Consider the following 19,374-nt stretch of genomic DNA (forward strand, 5'->3'; position numbering starts at 1 on the left):
TTAGGAAGAAGACGAGCCCTGGCTACGAGGGGCTATCAAAGCCAACTCGCCCATTACCAGAAGGATCCCAACCACACCTAGTGCGACCTCGATAGCAAGAGACTTCAGGATGGTCTTAACGTAGCGAAAGCGAGCAGCCCATTTGAAGGTGGTCCAGGCATCCATCAGGCCGAGCCTGCCGCTGCCACCTGTAGTCTCGGGTTTCACCTTACCACCAAAAAAGCGATCAAAAGGCACGATCGGGCCATCTTCCTCGGGCAACATAGAGGCAGCCACGCGAGTGAAGATCCCCCTAGCGGGGACCGAAATCAACAGGGAACAGATAGCCGGGAGAATGTTCACGACCAGGGAACCGAGAGCCTGTTTATACCCCGAATCGGCACTAACGCTTGTGACAGTCCAGTTCGCGAGATTGACGGCAGCCGTGGGCAGAGAGAAGGTCGCAAGCGTTAGGATATTGTATACAGCAGCCGCCGGAGCAATTTTAGGCCAATTCCCAAAGCCAAGCATTCGCCGGGTGTAGTTCCTAGGCGATTTGTCGGCGATCAGAAGATGGATCCACGCCATCTGCCAGGTGGCCAAGAGCATACTACCGATGAAGTGCCCAAAAGATAAACGGATAAACGAGGTGCCCGAAAGAGGAGTAGTAATAGCAGTGAATAGGAAGCTTATGCCTATATCCCCCCCGGCGAAGACCACGTACATCCGATATCCACGGAAGCAAGACCAGATACCACCACGGGCACGTAGATGCTTAATAGTCGATCGTAACCCGCTAGTGATGGGTTTGATAGTTGATGCAGCTTCGAAATCACGATCATTAGAGACATAGGAATTGTTAGGGCCTTCGTTGCCGAGGCGAATGTAGGTAGTCGGGTTAGAGTCTTCAACCGCGGCCAGAGCAGCAACCACCTGGGTGCAAGTGTAGTCAACCTATGATAGCCTCGATAAGTTTTTATAGTTGTTGATCCTTAATACTAATATCGACTCACACAAAAAATTGCCACGATAAACGCAAGACCTGTGAAGATAACAATTGAGAGGCCCAGCCAGCTAGTTATTGGAGACTGATCACGGCGCTGGAGCCGAGCGGAGATCAGCTCGGTGCCCCGGCGTATAAGAACACTGCCGACGGACGACATGATATTGACGAATGCAAAGAAAGATGGTGAAGAGGAAAGGAACAGGGTCGGGATTCAGAGTCGGAGTCAGGCCCCTCGCCCTTTGAATCGCCGCCCCGACCCCAATTGTTGGCGCTTGGCTCAGCCTCATAGTTCAAAAGGCAGCACGATTCTCGCGTGGAAATTATCCAGAGGGGTTTTCTTGGTTTTTAATAGAATCCTAATCAACGCACCATGACACCATCACATACGCATAACATGTGTGCTCCTTTACAACACAAAGGGTTCGGTTGTAGTACTGTATATAGTAACAGATCGAAGCGGCAAGGGCAGGAAGCATGGACCAGACTAGTATAAATCCTTGGCTGCCTGTTACGCGAGCGATCTACTCTAAACCCCGGGCATCCAACACCCCTTCCCTTGTCTTGGCCCTTTCGGTCTGTTTATCCGTGCGCTAATCAAGTGGGGACCCCGCAGCGCAGTAAGCGCAGGCAACGCTTCCAATTGCATCACTCGGCAAAGCCTCACGGTTTGACCCAATTTCCCCTCCAAACAATCATAACAATGCGAGGCTCTATTCTCGCCTATCTGTGGGGTGCCGCCCACCTAGTCACAGCGGTGCCCGACGACACGCAACACGTCCTCGCGCCAGCCCCCGACATTCCGGACGTGTGGCCCCAGCACGGCGATTACACTGTTCCCGACGATGTCCTGGCTGCGCTGAACGAGTATTCCGACCCGGTCGCGGCCTTCGTCGCTCTCCAGCCTGAGGCCGAAGCGCTCTTCGCCGAGCCTCGTCTCTTGCAGGTTATCGGCGAGTCGAAGCCGCAATGGATGACCGAGGGAGATAAGCTGCGTCTGCGCAGACAGGTGAAGAAGTTCATAGATATTACTGATCATGCGGAGTTCTATGCGGACCTGGTGCATGAGGCATCGGCGGGAAAGCCAAGTAAGCTGGCGCTATCCTGGTGGGCTGTATCAGACACCGTCTGACATTTCACATGGCAGATCTTCCTGGTCTCGTACATGAGTCGCTTGTCCGGCCTCTCTTCTCGAAAGTTGACACCGGACGAATGCTCGGTGTGCTCGAGCACATGACCGGCTACTACAACCGCTACTTCAATGACATCCACGGGGAACGGAGCTCGGAGTGGCTTCATGATCATATTGCCCAGGTAATCAATCATTCCATGCTCGAATTCACCGGCAAGCTACCTATCAAGACGGTGTTAACATTCACACCACTATAAGATCATCGCCACATCCCCCCCTCGCACCCACATCTCACTGGAATATTTCACCCACCCCTTCCGCCAATCATCCATCATCGCCCGCTTCGAGCCCAAGGTCCGCAATTTCTCCGCGCCATTGACCATCCTCGGCGCGCACCAGGACTCCGCCAACTATCTCTTCCCGCTCCTGCCAGCACCTGGCGCGGACGATGACTGCTCCGGCACCGTCAGTATCCTCGAGGCATTCCGGATTCTGGCTGAGACGGGGTATACCCCCCAGAATGGGCCGGTCGAGTTTCACTGGTATGCTGCTGAAGAAGGGGGATTGCTGGGCAGTCAGCATATTGCCCGGTACAAGAAAGAGGAGGGGGCGCGGATTGGGGCGATGATGGAATTTGTGAGTAGGCTCCGTGGTCCCGCACAATCCGGGTTTGATACACTGCTGCAATAATACTAATGAGGGATATCGATGCAGGACATGACAGCCTTCATTGCTCGGAACGCAACGGAGACTATTGGCTTTATAGGAACTCAGGCGGATGACGCGCTCACAAACTGGACAGTGGACCTGAGCAAGAAGTACATCTCGATTCCTGCCAAAGTCTACGAGCTCCCCGGGTAAGTCGAATTGAACTTGTTCTTTCTTGCGTGCGTGCTTGCTTGTTTGGACACCTTTAGCTGACAGAAGCAGGGGCGCTGGCTCGGACTACATGTCCTTCACGCAACTCGGTTACCCGGCTGCTTTTGCTTCGGAGGGAAATCCCAAGGCTGGTGGTGGCATGGGCGAATTCGATCCGTATGTTCACGGAGTGTGCGACACTATGTGGGTTGACAATGAGATGGGCAATTTCTCGGTTGATGTGAGTCTGATCCTTCCTTTCTATATTCTTTTCAATGTGATTTTTTTGCTGAGACGGACGGATAGCATATGGCACGATTCACAGAGTTGGCGATTGCCTTCGTGGTGGAGCAGTCTGGGTGGGACAACAAATGGAGGTAACCACTTCCTCGGACTAAGTTAGGGTTTAAAGAAGTACCTACGCGCAGAATCATATTTAAATAACATACCAGACACTTCAATATTATAGACTCGAAATCAACTAAAGACATGGAAAGTAGAAGAAATAACAGAAACAAAGTCATCTCAGCATGCCCATCGGAAAGGGGACACAACACCATCAACACCATCTCACCCAGCGGCAGGCCGATCTATACCACAGAACGTATAGCAAAACGGCATGGTATGCGCAATGACCTACCTACAAGGCTAAAACAACAACCCCCAAAACACCCCCCAGCGCAGCCACCACATCCGTAGGCATCACCCCGGCCGCAGCATTCGTCCCCGTCTGCGTGACGAACGCATCCGTCCCCGTCGCAGTAGCACGGAACTGGCTCTGTTGCGCAACCGCCTTCTCATTATACCCGGACGCAGTAACAGTCCACGTAGTAGACGACTGGGACCAGGTGATGATAGTCCCGGAAGGTGGCGCGGAGACGGTGCCCGCGACGTTGGACAGCGTGGCGGTGCCGTTCTTGGGCAGGTTGTTGGGCTGGTAGAATTTGTTTGAGGGGTCCGCGAAGCCGACGTTCGGGCAGCTGATGTTGCCTAGCGTGGCGTCGCAGGAGTCCCAGGCCCAGTCTGGGGCTGCGCGGTATAGATTGGGCAGGTCGGTTGGGAAGAACGAGCCCCAGAGGTCTGCGCCCGCGAGGACGGGGTCGGTGTTCGGACAGACTTCCCATGCTCTATTTTTTTTTCTTTTTGTTAAAAAATTACAGTTACAAGGTAGATCGCGGGTGGGAAGACTTACGCAGAAATACTGGCACTGGCGCCGCAGCAGGCACATTCGGTCGCCTGTCTGGCGATATCAAGTCCGTCGCCCAGGGCACTCAAGTTCGACAAATCATTCGCCACATCGCTGTTGACTTTGCTGATGCAATTTGCAATTGAATTGCGAGCCGACAGGGTCGACTGAAGCACCTTGCCCAAACTGCAGGAGCAGCGGCCTGGCGCATCATCCGGTGCCGGCCAGAAGGGGATCGGCTCCACTGCATTGGGGCAGATGGAGAAGTACTGCTGCACGAAGAGCTGGTATCCGCAGGAGTAGACCTAGATAGGGAAGTCGGGTCAGAATTTGAGGAACTAGCAATATATAGGAATAGACGAGACAGAAAGAAAAAGGAAAATACCTGGTTCCAGCACGACTCGGCCATGCAATTGATATACCGCTGGTGCGCGGTACAGCCACAGTCTACCGAGCAATCGCCGTCGCCATTGCACCCATTCACACACGACGTCCACTGATCCGCGACATTGGCGTTGCAGGAACTATATCCATCGGACGCGGCGCAGTCGTTGGCGGTGATATTGCTCTGGGCCGCCGACAAGCCGGTCAATGCGGCAGCAACCGAGAGAGAGAGATAAATGCGGGCGAGCATGGTGATATGCGATGAGGGCTATCCTATATTTCCAGAAATGGAAAGTCAAGAATGGAAGAACTGATCCGGCCTGGCGCTGGTGATTTCTTTTTTAGGGTTTTTCTAACACGGGACTGTCCTCTGCATTATATAGTCCCCGTGGCTGCGAGACGGACAGGACAGGCAGCATCAGCCGCCGCAGCAACAACAACAACCATTGCGAACGGAACTGTCATCGCTGGCACTGGGTGCATGATGGGACAGATTCACTCGGTCGGATGAGGGACCCGATCCTGGTGCGCGCATATCTCACATGTACATCAGGCGATCAGTTTGCCGTTTGGCGAATGGCTAAAGCTCCGGATGGTTTGGAGCGACCAGGGCCCGGCAGTCCCCTTGCCGACACGAGGCGCGGCGCCGAGGATATAGAAATGAAATGGAATGGTGACATGAACCTTGCATTTCCACATCGAGATATTAGGTCATGTCAGGAGCTGAACAGCAAGAAAAAACACATGGGCTGAGCCGGCCCGAATGGCAATGCCATCGACGAAAATACAAGATGACGATGAAACAAGATGCAAACAGGGTCCATCCAGATTGCAATTGGCATTCTGTCGTGGCAGGGCAGATCTTCTAAGTATAGTTCGGTTGGTGTGGTTGGGTAGTTCCTCACGCACAGACACCCAGTCAGCCCCACGACGATGTCGATCGCTGATCCTTCCCTGGTGTTAGCGTGCTCGAGGGACTCCACTACGCAGATCGTTATTAGTTGAACTCCTTACCGGGCCCTGACTATCTATGCATTGGTTTGTTTACTTTGGACCAAGGGATATACTCCGAGAAAGAGAGCCCAAGAAAAACACGCCCGGAATCGCTCAGTGATCGAGTATCTGAAGGAATACAATACACAATCGCGCAATGCAGAAAGAGTCTCTCGTAGTAGAAATACAGGGGCCAGTCCGTAGACACAGCCAAGGAATAATGAACATGCAAAGCTATCAAAACGAAGTCGCCAATGGATCCATCCTAAGTCCAGGTCGGGACATCGCAACACACCAACACTGGAGGAACGACATAAAATTCATCCTTACATCACAGCCAGCGCACCGATAGCAGCAGCCAGCATCCCGCCCGAGACGCGGTTCGCCACGCCGGCGTTGGTGTTCGGCATGGAGGACTGCGAGGGCGTCATAGAGGCTGTCTTGGAGGTCGACGACTTGGTGGAGACGTGAGACGAGCTGGTGGTAGCCGTGCTCATGGTAGTCTGGCTGGTCTGGCTCATCTGGCTCATCTGAGTGGTCTGAGTGGTCTGGGTGGTCTGAGTTGTGGCGCTAGTGGACGCAGCCGAGGACGACGAGGTCGAAGTCATGCTGGCGCTGGTGCTGGTAGGCGTGGACGAGCTCGAGGCAGGCGTGCTAGAAGCCGCGCCCGTCGCACCGGCGACGGTGAACTGGGGCAGGAAGTTGTAGTCGTTCTCATCGGCGTCATCGACGATCTCGATGGTGTACGCCTGCCCGGCGACCAGGTCCGCGGGCACGCTCCAGCTGTAGGTTCCCGAGTTGGGGATCTTGGCTGGAGGTCACAGATACAGTTAGTTTTTGGCGTTCTGATTCCACATGGTGGTGCTTACAGGCAATGGCCATGCCGGCCTCTGCGGTCGTCACCCCACCGGCCTGCTGCAGAAGCAGCGACACGGTGCCGGGAGTGTCGGCTTTCCAGGTCAGGGTGGTGGTCTGGCCCGCTGTGAAGGTGTAGCCACCGGCCGGGTTGTTGAAGGAGTTCTCGGAGCTCTGGGCCGTCGCGAGGACAGCGAAGAGGGCCGTGGCGAAAGAGATAACAGCGCGCATGGTGGTATCGATGCGGATGTATGGGGAGTATGGGTATGGGAGGTATATAGAAAATGAGAGCGGGAACGATGATGGAAAAGTTTGTCGAGATAAAGTAAGTCTGCGGATGATGAAGGTAAAAGAGAGAAAGGCAGACGGCGCAAAAGAAAGAGCGAAGACTAAAGAAGTAGAACAAAAACGGAAGGGGCGAAGAAGCACAGCCGGGGTGGCTTTCCCTCTAATCAAAATACCCGAGCTAGTTAGGTCAATCCCTAACTAGCGCATTGGTCCATGGCTCGTGGGCCGCGTGGGATCCCCACGAGAATGATGGCTATTGGTGGACTTGGAGGTTGCCTGAGTCGGCAGCAATTGCCAGGAACTAACTACCGGAGGCTTAACTGCGAGACATGATCTACGGGAAGGATCAATATTGCAAACCGATCCAGGGACGACTGCGACAAAATGCGGGGAGATCGGAGGACGAGCGCAGTAGAGAGAATCATAATAATGTACAAATCATGGATTGGAGGAGGCCGAACTCGAGAGGTACTTCTTCTAGGTCTTGCTCGGAGTCTCCGGGTCAGCCTCCAACAATCCACCTTGGCCCAGCTGCATGATCACCTCCATGACCCGCCGGTTCTCGTCTTCTTTCTGCCGCTCCAACAGCTACAAACAAAGAGTCAGCATCATGTGAGGGCGCGGATTAAACATTCAATAATAAACTCACAGCCTGAAATAGCCCCTTGCGCCCCTTGGTCTCGGCCGTCGCCTTGGTCTTGCCGCCGCGCTCTGCCACCTCATGCGAGAACTTGCACTGGTCTCCTCGGTTACAGCGCCCATGTCGAGCAAAATACCGACACACCGTGGGTTTCTTGTTGGCGTCCCGCGATGGCGGGGGCACGCGCTCGGGTCCCTGGCGCCGTGCGCTTACCTCCTCTGGCGCGGAATCTGACTCCGAGTCGGATGAATTACTAGAGCCGCTGGAGGACGTCCAGTCATCGCCGTCATCATCGGACAGTCCGGACAGGTCATGGGGCTCTGGAGCAGCGTCGTGGGCATCGGCCGGCGATCCCACATGATGCTCCTCCGGCACGGCCGCCTCTGGGTTCGTGCCCGTCTCCGTCGCCTTCGTTAGAGCTTCCACCCGACGACGCGCCGCTTCGGCCTCCGCCTCAGCCTTGGCGAACCGTTTCTGCTCCCGATCGAGGTTGCGCCGCAACTTCTCCGCCTTCTGCTGCGCCCGCATCGCCTCATCGACCGGGTCTGTCCCAGGCTTGTTTTTCTGTCGAGCAGCTTCCCGCGCCGCCTCCCGGGCAGCCTCCCGGGTCGATTTGGCCTCGTCGGCGGCCTTTTTCTTTTCCTCGACTCGCGCCTGAGTGGGGAACTTCTTCCTGCGCTCCGTGATCCAGGCCGCAATGTCCGTCGCCGACTGCAATGTAGACTTGCGCCCTTTGTAGGTAAATTGCAGCGGGGCCGCATCGGGGGCAGCCAGCTTCGATTCTTCGTCCACGTCGTCCTCCTCGCTGGATTCGTGCTCGTCGGTCTTCGGAGTCAGCCCTAGCTGGTTGTGTTTGCGCTTTCGCTTCTTCGGTGGTTTGCGTGAAGCGTCGACCGCTGCGGGCGGCTTCGAGGGTAGGGGATTGCCAAAGCTGGGCACAGGAGGCGGCGCTGGAATTCGCGATGCGGTCCATTGGGGTTTGGCAAATGCTGCCGAGTGGTCGCGCTTGTGGTGATGGTGAGGCTGATGCTTTCTGTCACTGGCGCCATGTGGGTGTGCCGGCCACCCTTGTTGTGTATGCATAGAACCATTCTGCATGTCAACCCCCCACTGCATAGGGTTAGTTGATGTCAGGCCACCATTTGAATACCCAGGTGCTGGCTGGTGTGGATATGATGCCGTCTGTTGTGAATGAGCGGGGGTGTTGTAAACATGGTAAGGATGTTGCGAGGAAGACTGGGGAGGTGCGCCGGGTGCGTACGCAGACGGGTTCTGAGGAAGTTGGTAGCTCGGGGACTGCGACTGAGGATATGGCATGTAGAGCGTCGGCTGCGGTTGGGGAGGATACCCGTAGTTCACCGGCGAATGATTGTTGAATCCTGCTGTATTCGCAGGATAGGCTGGAGGCCGACTCCCATCGTGCCCACCACGGCCTCTTCTGTTTCCCTGTCCTCTGCCACGGCCTCCTCGAGCCCCGCCGCCGCGAGGCGCCCAGTGACCCAGCTGTTGCCCATGAGACGCCGAGTTGTATGGTGGGCGCTGAGCTGCGACCGTCGTCGGAGGCGGCGGGGGTGGCGGAGGAGGGAACGAGAAGCCCTGGGAGCTCATCGTGGTGCTTTGAGATCCAGAAATTATTGAGCCGATCGACGAGTTGATCCGATCCGCGGGGTCACGTGCACTGGAGCTGTCAGTCCATGGCCGGGCAGGGTTTTTGGTTCGGCACGAATCAAGCAGCAACAATACAATAATGCGCTTCCAGCCGTGAGATATGGAGATGACAGTTCCATTCGCTACCTAACCCTACACCATGTTCATTCTTGTAGGTTTGGTCCCCCGCTCCTCAGCCTGGAATATCCGAACTGACGGACCGCGACCAAGACGACTCTTGCCGATCTGATCCAGATCGCGCCCGAAGACTTCTCCAAGTTCAGTGCCGTGGCAATTGAAGATAATATCAACGAGAAGTACGCCAACAAGGTCATTCAAAAGGTTGGCCTGTGTATTAGTTTCTACGACCTGTTGGAGTCTTCGGATGGCTTGATCGGCCATGGCACCGGTCTGGTCAATGTGAATGGTAAGTTCTTTTTTGTGTTCATGATGATTTAAGCAAGATCGTCCTAACGCTTGCCAGTGAAATTCCGAATGATTGTCTTCCGGCCTTTCAGAGGCGAGATCATGCTGGGGAAGATCGCCGGTGCGACAGATCGTGGCATCAAAAGTGCGAACCCTCGCAGACATGTGGCTGAGATTGACACTAACCACCAGACAGTTGGCGTGGAATTCTTCAACGACATCATCGTTCCCCCGGAGCTTTTGTTAGACGGTACTCGATTGTGTGTGGTCCTTTCTTTTCTTGTATGGTCAACCTACTCACCCGTGGCAGCGACTATGCGGACCAGGTCTGGATCTGGCGAAACGACGACGGCACCGATTTCTACTTTGATGTGGGTGAGGTGGTCCGGTTCCGCGTCGAGAGCGAGGAGTGGAATGACCAGATCCCCAATGCGCCTGATCTGGATGGCAGCGCGCCCATGGAGAGGAAGCCCGCGTATTCCATTCGGGTGAGTCTTTTTTTTTCGCTGGTGATGATCCGTAGTTCAAGCTGACTGTTCATTTCCAGGGCTCGATGCAGATGGCTGGGTTGGGACCTACCTCGTGGTGGTGATTGTAGAAGCCTTAAAATTCATAGTCCGATCAGATACCCCTGCAATCAAATCAACATGAACGAATATTTCTATACAGCAGGAGTCGAAAGCAGATTCCCCCATGAACCATCAAGAATTGCTTCCTGAATCATATATTGACACACCTTACTCTATTATCCGACATTCAATACGATACAACTCAACAGGGATGGTCGATAGAGTACCCAAACCACATTTCAAGATAGAGCGACCAAAACAATTCCCGAGTTTAGAAGTAGTGAAAGATGTAGTTCATTGGTAGATAGTCTTCCTCTCCGGGCCCATCGCATCCATCACCCCATTACTCCGAATACGCCGGTCGCTCGGAGTATCCAGCATCTCTCCGACACTAACTCGGCTGGCGCCGGTATCTTTTCCCTAGTGGGGCTTAGGACGATCCGACCACCGAGTATAGTGAAACGTTGCGACAAAGTTTTTGCCTGATTGATAATAAGAACTGGCTTGTTCTAGGAGATTTTTTCCTCGCCAGGGATTCTTACTCGGTAATTGTGTGACATCCATCGCTTACCAATCCCACGCCATCGCAAGGGCGGCTGATCTCATCGCGGTTCTTTATCGATAAATACTCCGTCATCCTCTTCAACTTCCCCCCCCCGCCATTCTTTTCCTTCAACAACAGAAACACAATGACTGGATCTATGGAGAATGGGAACGGCGTGACACAGCCTCGGTTTGGCACGCTGGCTGTTCATGCTGGTGCGCCTCACGACCCGGTCACTGGAGCTGTCATTGCGCCTGTGAGCTTTCGCCGCAAACTAGCTTCGTCAGGACAGAGCTAATTACCTTCACCCTGCTAGATCTCCCTCTCGACCACCTACGAACAGACTAGTGTCGGCAATCCTGTCGGTCTGTACGAGTACACTCGCAGCTCCAACCCCAACCGGTTAGTGATCCGAGTCCCAAAAAAAAAATAACCAGACATTGACATTATGACCTAGTGACAACTTCGAGCAGGCAGTGGCCGCTCTCGAACACGCCAAATATGCCCTGGCCTTCTCCTCTGGCTCCGCCACCACAGCTACCATCCTCCAATCTCTAGCCGCAGGCTCCCACGTCGTCTCCGTGTCTGATGTGTATGGTGGCACACACCGATATTTCACCAAGGTTGCCGCCGCACACGGCGTCCACGTTACTTTCTCACCATGCATCGAGCTGCACGTCGAGGATCTGATCCGGCCGAATGACACCAAGCTCATCTGGATTGAGACCCCCTCGAACCCGACGCTGGGCCTGGTGGATATCAAGGCCGTGGCGGAGATGGCGCATCGTCATGGAATTCTGGTGGTCGTGGACAACACATTCATGAGCCCATATGTGCAGAACCCGCTCGATCACGGTGCGGATATTGTGATCCATTCCGTGACCAAGTATATCAATGGCCACTCGGTGAGTGATTGGTCCCTTGCATGAGTGAATAAGAAATCATAGTAGCTGACTATTCGTTGCAGGATGTCTTGATGGGCGTGGCAGCCTTCAGCTCCGAGACCCTCAAGGAGCGCCTCACCTTCCTCCAAAACGCCATCGGCGCCGTCCCTTCGCCCTTCGACTGCTGGCTCGCCCACCGCGGTCTGAAGACGCTCCACCTGCGCGCGCGCGAGGCCACCACAAACGCCACAATCGTAGCCCAAGCCCTCGAGGCTTCTCCGCACGTCCTCTCCGTCAACTACCCGGGCCTCGCCTCGCATCCGCACCGCGCCATTGCGATCAAGCAGCACCGCAACGGCATGGGCGGCGGGATGCTCAGTTTCCGGATCAAGGGCGGCCAGCGCGCTGCGCACCTCTTCTGTCAGAATACGAAGATCTTTACGCTGGCGGAGAGCTTGGGTGGTGTGGAGAGTCTCTGTGAGGTTCCCTCGAGCATGACCCATGCGGGTATTCCGAAGGATCAGCGCGAGGCGGCGGGGGTGTTTGATGATCTTGTGCGTGTGAGTTGTGGTGTGGAGGATGGAGAGGATTTGAAGTTGGATGTGTTGCAGGCTCTAGAGGGGGCTGTGGCGGGTGCGGAGAAGATGGTTAATGGCAGCTCTTGAGCGGGCAAGTAGATAAAGATCATGAGATAGATGTGCTGTGTCTGGGATCTTCGACAGCTTCCTTGTTTTGTTTTGTTTTTTACCTGTTATGGTGGCACAGAGATAGACTTGCTTTTACTACTGCTTCCGGTGGATATATATATCGCGCATGTGACTCGGTGATGCTTGCATATCTTAATGTTCTTGGGATAGGAGCTGTCTCAATGAGAAAGAAACACCTACCATTTCCGGATCATCAGTAAATGCTTGAATTATCGCCTAGGTCTTATAGATCTGGCTGCTTGTCTCTGGCGGGGCATATGATCTGCTTAGTCAGCACTCTCCATCCACTGCAATTTTTATATGCAACATGGAGTTACCCTATCGGACAAATTGGGGCACAGCAGGAGCTCGGCTATTGTTTGAATCTACTTGTCTCATCTCCAGTACCAGGCCTCGGTGATCAACTACCTAGATTGGCCCGCCTCGACAATGGCCTTCAGCTTCGGCTTCTCTGGAGATGATATCGATATCGATGAGTTCGAAGGCAATAATGAGATTCCGGGCGTGTCATCTCTACGCGAGAAGGACCATTCACTTCCTGAACTGGTGAAGGCGAGTCAACATGACATGGACAACTGGGTACGTATTCCGCCGATCTCGCACTTGCGTTCGTCCTTTCCAACAGGATCTCGAGTATAAGAAAGGGTTTCGTCATCTCAACTCCTATTCTAACAAGCACACTAGCTCTCTACTCTCCCATCTCAAATATCATACAACACCCTCGCAATCAAGGGGGCCCACCAGATTGCCCGGCGAGAAATCTTCGATATCCGCACCCAGCTGATGGCCGAGGACAGCGCGGGTTACGATAACGAAGCGCTCATTGCCGGGCTGGAAAAGGGCGATATCAAGCCCCAGTTCTATGAGGGTGGGTTCAAGACGTGGGAGTGTGCGTCGGATCTTGCCAGATTGGTGGCTGGGGAGACTGGGGAGGGATATAGAGGAGGGCAAGAAGAGGATACTCATTTTATCGAGGTTTGTTTGTCTGGTTTTTTTCTTTTTCACCGAATATGATTTGGTATAAACGGATAGAAGCTGACCATATACGCAATGTGTGACTAGTTGGGTGCGGGCACTGCTGTGCCGTCTCTGGCTCTTTTCGCAAGACTTTTATCTCACACGTCGGGATCTGAGCAGCGGGAAAAAACACATTTTACATTTGCAGACTACAATGCTTCGGTGCTACGGCTGGTCACACTGCCAAATCTGCTCTTGACATGGCACAACAGCCGCGCGCAGCCTGGCCCAGACCTAGAAAGCCAACCACAACAGACGCAAGAGGAATTAGAGCTGGACATCACGCCCGAACTCATCACCGAATTCCAAAACGACCTGACCCAACGCAATGTCACCGTCTCCTTCATTTCAGGCGCCTGGTCACCAGAATTCGTGGACCTGGTTTTCTCCGAAACGCACCTAAACAGCGACCGAAAAAGACACACACTCGTTCTTGCCAGCGAGACCATCTACTCCCCTTCTTCGCTGGGGGCTTTCTCGGAGACTCTTTTGGACTTGATGCGTCGTGCATCCAGTGCGTCAACATCAACCGCTCAGACTCGCGCCCTGGTGGCTGCGAAGAAGGTCTATTTCGGTGTCGGCGGTGGCGTGGATGAGTTCCTTGCTGTGTTGGCGAATGTCTGTCCCGATGGGTTGGATGTGCAGCAGAAGTTGGATGTCCAGTCTGAGGGCGTTGGTCGGGTAGTTCTGGAGATTGGACTGGCGAATCACTAGCTAGGGTTTCCCTAGAATCGTGAATAATGCATAATCTTAACGGGGAAAAAAGGGCTATCAATCAACCCTCGTAGGAACAGGTAACGAACAAATGAAATCGAATTATCCGGGTGTCGGATTGAGAAACACTTCAAGCCCCAACTTGGTTATATGTACATGTTGATTTATTTCCTCGGATCGTCGAGAGGGGTTGTCCGCTCGACATCATACACCGACACAACCTTGCCGTCCTTCATCCGCGCCACCCGCGCTTCCTCCATCTCCTCATTTTGGCGCTTGTAGTGAGCCACGACGGCGCTCAGGTCGGCCTGCGAACCGGGAGAAACGTTGTATGGCGAGCCAGCATTCATCAAACTAGAGATACACACAAATTAATTCTTTGAAACCATCAAGATCCTCCACGGGAGACAACATACTCAGGCTGCATCAGCTCATACGCCTGGCGGGGCCCTTGGCTCTGCAGCAGGTGGCGATCATGGGCGGCCTTCTCCATAACAGCGGTGCGGATGGCATTGCGCTGCTCGAAAACTTCTTGCGAGGGCGTCCACTTGCTGATCAGGCCAGAGATGAAGGACTCCGAGCCGGAATTCTCGTTCGACTGGCTGATGCGGTACAGCAGGTACGCGGAGGCGAAGCTGCCAATGGTGATGTAGAAGCTGGGCTGTTGGTGCAATTGGAGATTAGTGAATTGTCTTCAAGGAATTGCGATTGAGAGACGAAGCAATTGGCCGGTCTCGGTGCGCTAGACTGGCGGGGGAGGATGGGAGGAGCTTACGCCGAAGCCTTCGTTCACCGGTTCGGCGTGGTGACTCGCGAACCGGCGGGGCTGCTGGTTGCGCAGCAGCTGCCGCGTCGAGGCAGCGGTGCGTCGGGCGGCGAACATGGTGTGTTGAGGGAGTAGGGGTGCAATGGAAGTGAACGATGACCTTTCGAGCGGTTTAGGTGGAAGCGAAGGAGTCATGTGATATGAGATTAGTCACCGGTCACGGGACTCTCTTTATTTACATTGGGAGATTGTGATTATTGATTTCTTTTTTTTCTCTTGTGCTTTTTTTTCTTTTTCAACTTTTCAATTGGCCACGGTGTCGCTGTCAGGATCCGGGCACTGTATCGTGGCAGACTATGGCAGCCCGAGTTGCATGTCGACGAGGTTGCGGCCTCATCTCATCCCGGCGATGCTGTCTGCACGGCCTCGGCTCAATTGGATGAATCGCATCCTACCATTGATGCAAGGCATTGATTGCCACTAGCCATTGATCGAACATGTCGCCTCCTTTTACTTACCTACCCCACCCACCATTATCCCTTCGTCCCAAAATCGATGCCCAATGCTACCTTGTCGCCTGCCAATTGGTCTCTCGCTTCAGTTAGGAATTCAATGCTGAGCCGTGCGACCACGTCTGCCCCCCTATAAGGGGCTCCCACGCCATAATGACGGTTCGGTCCGCTGCGACCTTGCTTAGCTCTGGAAGGGCTGAAAGGCGCTTATCTGCATTTATATCTTTGCATCACGCCTTGGAATGTGGACTTGCTTGACTTGTCGGCCTGCTGCCACTCTCATCGTGTATCTCCATCATTTGCGCATCTTGCCCCCTCCCAAAAATGAATATGTACCCGATCTTCTTTCGCAGTTGACTCATCATACCCTACCCATCGTTTGGGGCTAACTATATCTTGCGGCCTCGCCGGCGCGAAACGTGAAAACATACCCAACCCATCTTTAGTCCACTATCTATACTCTTATCACTGCTGGCTCGGCTGGAGACACGTCCTGCATTTCAACTTGGGCACGCAACACTCTATCACGATGGTTGTGGCGGGTAAGAAGGTCAAGCTCAGAGATAAGAATGGCAGAGTCGGAGGGAAGCCGAAGGTGAAAAAGAGCAAGAGTCCAGAAGGGATGGACGATCAGACGACTGTCTCCGAATCAACCGCTCCTGGTAGTCCTGCTCTATCGGTAAAGCAAAACCAGGAGTCGGGCACTGATCAGGTCTTATCATACCTCGACTACCTATCCACATCCGACAACGAAGACGGCGATATTTCGCGACTTGCCAGTCCTGTTCCCGTGGCGAGAAACCAACCCACAGTGGAAGACGAGAAAGAAGACGAGAAAACTGACGCTGAAGGACTCATACTGCCAGCAGTGGAAGAATCAAATTCGTCAACACCGCTTGAGGATCGTGTCGACGAAAAACCTGTATCAGAGCACCAGAAACAGAGCGCAGAACACTTTTCGTCATCACCGGCTGCTCCGTTCTCTCCAATCCCGGCTTTGGTGCCATTGCCGTCACCATCCTTGACGGAGGCACGGTTCATGCACAGCCCTTCTCCAGAGAACCATGTCTTCCACCCACCGCATGCTGGCTTTGTGGGCTATCCAGCACCAAGATTTAGCAGCCCGCTTGCATATTCCCATATTCCTCGAATGTCTCCCATTATGTCTCCATACGGAACACCGCCGCCACCAGAACCGTCAATGGCGGGGACAGTGGTCCCTACAGCACCACCCTCGATTGCACCTGTTCCGCATTCTCCTGCGATGAGTTCCACTGGCGTCGTGCCTCCATATGCCCCTTATGCTCGTCCCCCGCCACCACCCGAATCCCACTTCCCGTCTCGTGCCTACAGCTATCCCGACCCGCCTTACACCTCGGCGTTCCAAGCGGCGCGGGACTTGTCGCTTAGCCAAGTATACGATAATAGGGCCCTCTCACCCCCAGAGAATGACAGTGAGCACATTGAACTTCTCCAGCGGATCCAATCTGCAATCCCCGATATCAACCGTCTGCTGCATGGGTTCAAAAACACACACAGCAGACTGTCTAGTCGCGAAGCCGAGATCAAGCATATTGAACACCAACACGAGCAGGCATTGATGCACAAGGATTTCTATATTAAAGCCTTGCAGGCGCAGATGCGAAAGACGGCCAACGAGAGCGCTGCAGAATGCGCTAGTTTGAAAAGCACAGTCAATGAACTGCGGCTGGAACTGGAGGACATCTATGAGATACAGAAGAGTCTTGAGGATGATTTGGCCACTCGTCAAAAGTCCAACGAGGAGCTCTCACAGTCTAAACTCGACCTCGAAGCGCTGATAACCAAGCTCAATACCGGTATCCAGGAAACACGGCATGTTCATGAGAAGGAGAAAGAGAAGCAGAAAAAGGAACGCGACGAAGCTCTTGCGGCACAGAAACAGGAGTTGACCGAGTTATTTGAGGAGATCAAGAACGAGGACGAGAAATCCGCTGCAGAGGCCCTCGAGACTCGTGAGAAAGAGTTACTCGATCAACATGCAACCAACAGGGGTGAATGGGACAAGGAGAAAGCACAAATAGAATCACTACTGGAATTCGAGCGCAAGAATACGGAGAGTACCAACGCAGAACTCGCTGCAAAGACTACAGAGTGCGAGTCTTGGAAGACTGAGCTGGAGAAAACTTCGGCAGAACTCAAGACGACCCGTAACGAGTTAACGGCTGAGCTGGCAGGGAAACAGAAGGAATTGGAGGAAACCAATATGACCAGCACAAGAGATCTGGAGGTCCTCCACCAAGACCATGCTGGGGAACTGGAATCCTTGCGACAGTCCCATGAAGAGTCTCTTGCTGCCGCAGGCAAGCAAACGGAAGACCGTATCACGTCCCTTGAAAGTAGTTTCCGGGAGCATGAACAGCAGCTCCAGCGCGCGATGGACGAGATGCGGTCGACCATCGACCATCTCGACAAGGACCGTGACAGACTGAGAAAGACGCTTCACAGTCTGGGGGAAGTCACTGATATCAAAAACTCCAAGGGCGATCAGTTCTTGTGAGTTTGTTCGATATAACGAAATCATACAAAGTCTAACAAGAGGTTTGAGGTTCTAGTTTCGACTGCTTCACTCAGCTCGCGCGCCTGATCTCCGATCTGTCCTACGACCATTTCTCCGATCTCCCCATCGATCCTCCCAAGGACATTGTTTCCAAGATCCCACCCGAGATCCCCCCGTTTCTCGACAACACCCCGGCCTCTCGCGAGCTTCGCTGTGCCTACGTGCAGCACATCATATCCAAAATGCTTACCTACCGCATCTTCCAGCCGTTCTTATTTACTCTGGGCCGGCGGTACGACAAGGCCGACGCATTCTTCCAAATGCTGTCCACGGACATCCGCCGCAAGTCCGCTTGTTGCGAAGCACTCTGGAGACAGCAAACCCTCAAAGCCGCCTACACCACCTCGGACGCGAAACAATCCATCAACGTCGCTGCTGCCGTTCTCGTGGACGAGATTATCGACCAGGTCAAGCACTTCGCTGACCCCAGGCACCATGACTCGTTACTCACCGGCGTGCGGAAGATAGTGAAACTCGCGGCCGAGACGTGGCGCCATGCACGGGTTGAGCGCGAACTCGTGCTAGCTGAGCTTTCCGACCTGGGTACAGAGAGCGTCTCGGGTGAGGACTGGCTGGAGTACGGGTTAGCAGCACCAGCGCCAGCAGCAGCAGGAGAAGAACAGGGCAAAGGGCGGATATCACGCTCTGGGAAGAATAAACTTTCTGATCCTATTCGCCACGTGGTGCTGCGGACTTTCCCTCGCATCCTTCGCCAAGCGACCCACGAAGACTTTGCCCGTGGCGAGGAGCGTGCTTACTCCTGTATTTACTCGCCCGGCATCGCTATCTACTCTGACTCGCCGGTCATCCTGGCCCGCCTGAAGGAATTGGCGACCTTATCTGCCGAAAGTGCTCACATCGAGATGTCTGAGCTCGATCCCGCGAGGGAAATAGACGATTATTGCGACAAAAGATTCATGCTGGGAGATATCTCGTTGCGTGTTCCGTCGCCGCCTGCGACCCCGGGCGCGAAGGGACTGGTGAGGGCATAGATAGGCAGTTGGGCTGGGTGCTGGGACTATCTGCTTGTTTCGGTCTAGGTGATTTTCGCGTCTATGATTTCCCTTAGTTAATTGTTGTGTTAGTGAGTTTCCAGCAGCGCAGGGCCTGAATTACGTGATTTTTTAATTTCGAGAAACATATCTGATCTACCGCACCTAGTTCAGGGGTACACACTGTACATAATTCCTCCCAAGGATCAACAACCCTCCCCGATCTTCTTCTTCGGACGGGCACACTGAAACATCCGCCCGGGGACTGCTGCGCCACGTTTGTCCCGGGGTTTAGGGGTTCCACGGGCCTGAAATCGGCAAGGGCAGATAAGCCAAGCTCGTGGAGCCGCCGGGCATTAAGAATTGGACCCCACGGGATAAGAATAGAAGGAGGAGATCTGAAACGGGCCATGTGGCACGCACTGACGGTCTGGGAGTTTGGCACAGCCTCTTCCTTATTAGTTAATTAACTCGGGCTGAGGCCGACGGGGAGCTATGTCATCACCTGTTTGTGTGGGGACTGAACCCTGACGGTGTATGAGAAGCGCTCCGAGGTCCTCGTGAGCGTTGGTCCTCGTCGAGTTGGTTGTGGAGAGTCCCTGCAGAATTGAATCGATCTCCGCTCGAAACCCGACAACTGCAGGCGGACATAGGTACTGCGGTCAGTTAGTCCGGAAGT

The 19,374-nt window shown here is 54.1% G+C and overlaps 10 protein-coding genes across 10 annotated transcripts; 5 read left to right on the forward strand and 5 right to left on the reverse strand.

Moving 5' to 3' along the window:
• On the reverse strand, positions 1–510 carry PFLUO_LOCUS2874 (uncharacterized protein; the record flags this gene model as incomplete). The annotated part of the gene is made up of 1 exon (XM_073780059.1): positions 1–510. The coding sequence occupies one exon, from the start codon at positions 508–510 to the stop codon at positions 1–3; it is 510 nt and encodes a 169-aa protein (XP_073636952.1).
• A 1,175-nt stretch (positions 511–1,685) lies between these two features.
• On the forward strand, positions 1,686–3,353 carry PFLUO_LOCUS2875 (uncharacterized protein; the record flags this gene model as incomplete). The annotated part of the gene is made up of 6 exons (XM_073780060.1): positions 1,686–2,070; positions 2,130–2,296; positions 2,373–2,750; positions 2,829–2,971; positions 3,045–3,213; positions 3,279–3,353. 6 exons carry the CDS (start codon positions 1,686–1,688, stop codon positions 3,351–3,353), a joined length of 1,317 nt encoding a protein of 438 aa, XP_073636953.1.
• Positions 3,354–3,612: 259 nt separating this feature from the next.
• PFLUO_LOCUS2876 (uncharacterized protein) lies at positions 3,613–4,792 on the reverse strand (the record flags this gene model as incomplete). Its single annotated transcript, XM_073780061.1, has 3 exons — positions 3,613–4,099; positions 4,165–4,463; positions 4,544–4,792. The coding sequence occupies 3 exons, from the start codon at positions 4,790–4,792 to the stop codon at positions 3,613–3,615; spliced, it is 1,035 nt and encodes a 344-aa protein (XP_073636954.1).
• A 1,069-nt stretch (positions 4,793–5,861) lies between these two features.
• Positions 5,862–6,621, reverse strand: PFLUO_LOCUS2877 (uncharacterized protein; the record flags this gene model as incomplete). Its single annotated transcript, XM_073780062.1, has 2 exons — positions 5,862–6,346; positions 6,405–6,621. The coding sequence occupies 2 exons, from the start codon at positions 6,619–6,621 to the stop codon at positions 5,862–5,864; spliced, it is 702 nt and encodes a 233-aa protein (XP_073636955.1).
• Positions 6,622–7,155: 534 nt separating this feature from the next.
• PFLUO_LOCUS2878 (uncharacterized protein) lies at positions 7,156–8,926 on the reverse strand (the record flags this gene model as incomplete). Its single annotated transcript, XM_073780063.1, has 2 exons — positions 7,156–7,266; positions 7,328–8,926. 2 exons carry the CDS (start codon positions 8,924–8,926, stop codon positions 7,156–7,158), a joined length of 1,710 nt encoding a protein of 569 aa, XP_073636956.1.
• A 199-nt stretch (positions 8,927–9,125) lies between these two features.
• PFLUO_LOCUS2879 (DNA-directed RNA polymerase III complex subunit Rpc25) lies at positions 9,126–9,983 on the forward strand (the record flags this gene model as incomplete). The annotated part of the gene is made up of 6 exons (XM_073780064.1): positions 9,126–9,137; positions 9,197–9,392; positions 9,450–9,536; positions 9,588–9,651; positions 9,702–9,879; positions 9,939–9,983. The coding sequence occupies 6 exons, from the start codon at positions 9,126–9,128 to the stop codon at positions 9,981–9,983; spliced, it is 582 nt and encodes a 193-aa protein (XP_073636957.1).
• Positions 9,984–10,649: 666 nt separating this feature from the next.
• Positions 10,650–12,053, forward strand: PFLUO_LOCUS2880 (cystathionine gamma-lyase cys3; the record flags this gene model as incomplete). Its single annotated transcript, XM_073780065.1, has 4 exons — positions 10,650–10,760; positions 10,821–10,906; positions 10,962–11,409; positions 11,472–12,053. 4 exons carry the CDS (start codon positions 10,650–10,652, stop codon positions 12,051–12,053), a joined length of 1,227 nt encoding a protein of 408 aa, XP_073636958.1.
• A 471-nt stretch (positions 12,054–12,524) lies between these two features.
• On the forward strand, positions 12,525–13,826 carry PFLUO_LOCUS2881 (uncharacterized protein; the record flags this gene model as incomplete). Its single annotated transcript, XM_073780067.1, has 3 exons — positions 12,525–12,674; positions 12,780–13,070; positions 13,158–13,826. 3 exons carry the CDS (start codon positions 12,525–12,527, stop codon positions 13,824–13,826), a joined length of 1,110 nt encoding a protein of 369 aa, XP_073636959.1.
• Positions 13,827–13,990: 164 nt separating this feature from the next.
• Positions 13,991–14,709, reverse strand: PFLUO_LOCUS2882 (uncharacterized protein; the record flags this gene model as incomplete). The annotated part of the gene is made up of 3 exons (XM_073780068.1): positions 13,991–14,180; positions 14,243–14,487; positions 14,602–14,709. 3 exons carry the CDS (start codon positions 14,707–14,709, stop codon positions 13,991–13,993), a joined length of 543 nt encoding a protein of 180 aa, XP_073636960.1.
• A 924-nt stretch (positions 14,710–15,633) lies between these two features.
• PFLUO_LOCUS2883 (uncharacterized protein) lies at positions 15,634–18,695 on the forward strand (the record flags this gene model as incomplete). The annotated part of the gene is made up of 2 exons (XM_073780069.1): positions 15,634–17,639; positions 17,699–18,695. The coding sequence occupies 2 exons, from the start codon at positions 15,634–15,636 to the stop codon at positions 18,693–18,695; spliced, it is 3,003 nt and encodes a 1,000-aa protein (XP_073636961.1).
• Between the last annotated feature and the right edge of the window lie 679 nt (positions 18,696–19,374).

Source organism: Penicillium psychrofluorescens (genome assembly GCF_964197705.1).
Source record: "Penicillium psychrofluorescens genome assembly, chromosome: 2".
In the NCBI taxonomy this organism is placed as follows: domain Eukaryota; kingdom Fungi; phylum Ascomycota; class Eurotiomycetes; order Eurotiales; family Aspergillaceae; genus Penicillium; species Penicillium psychrofluorescens.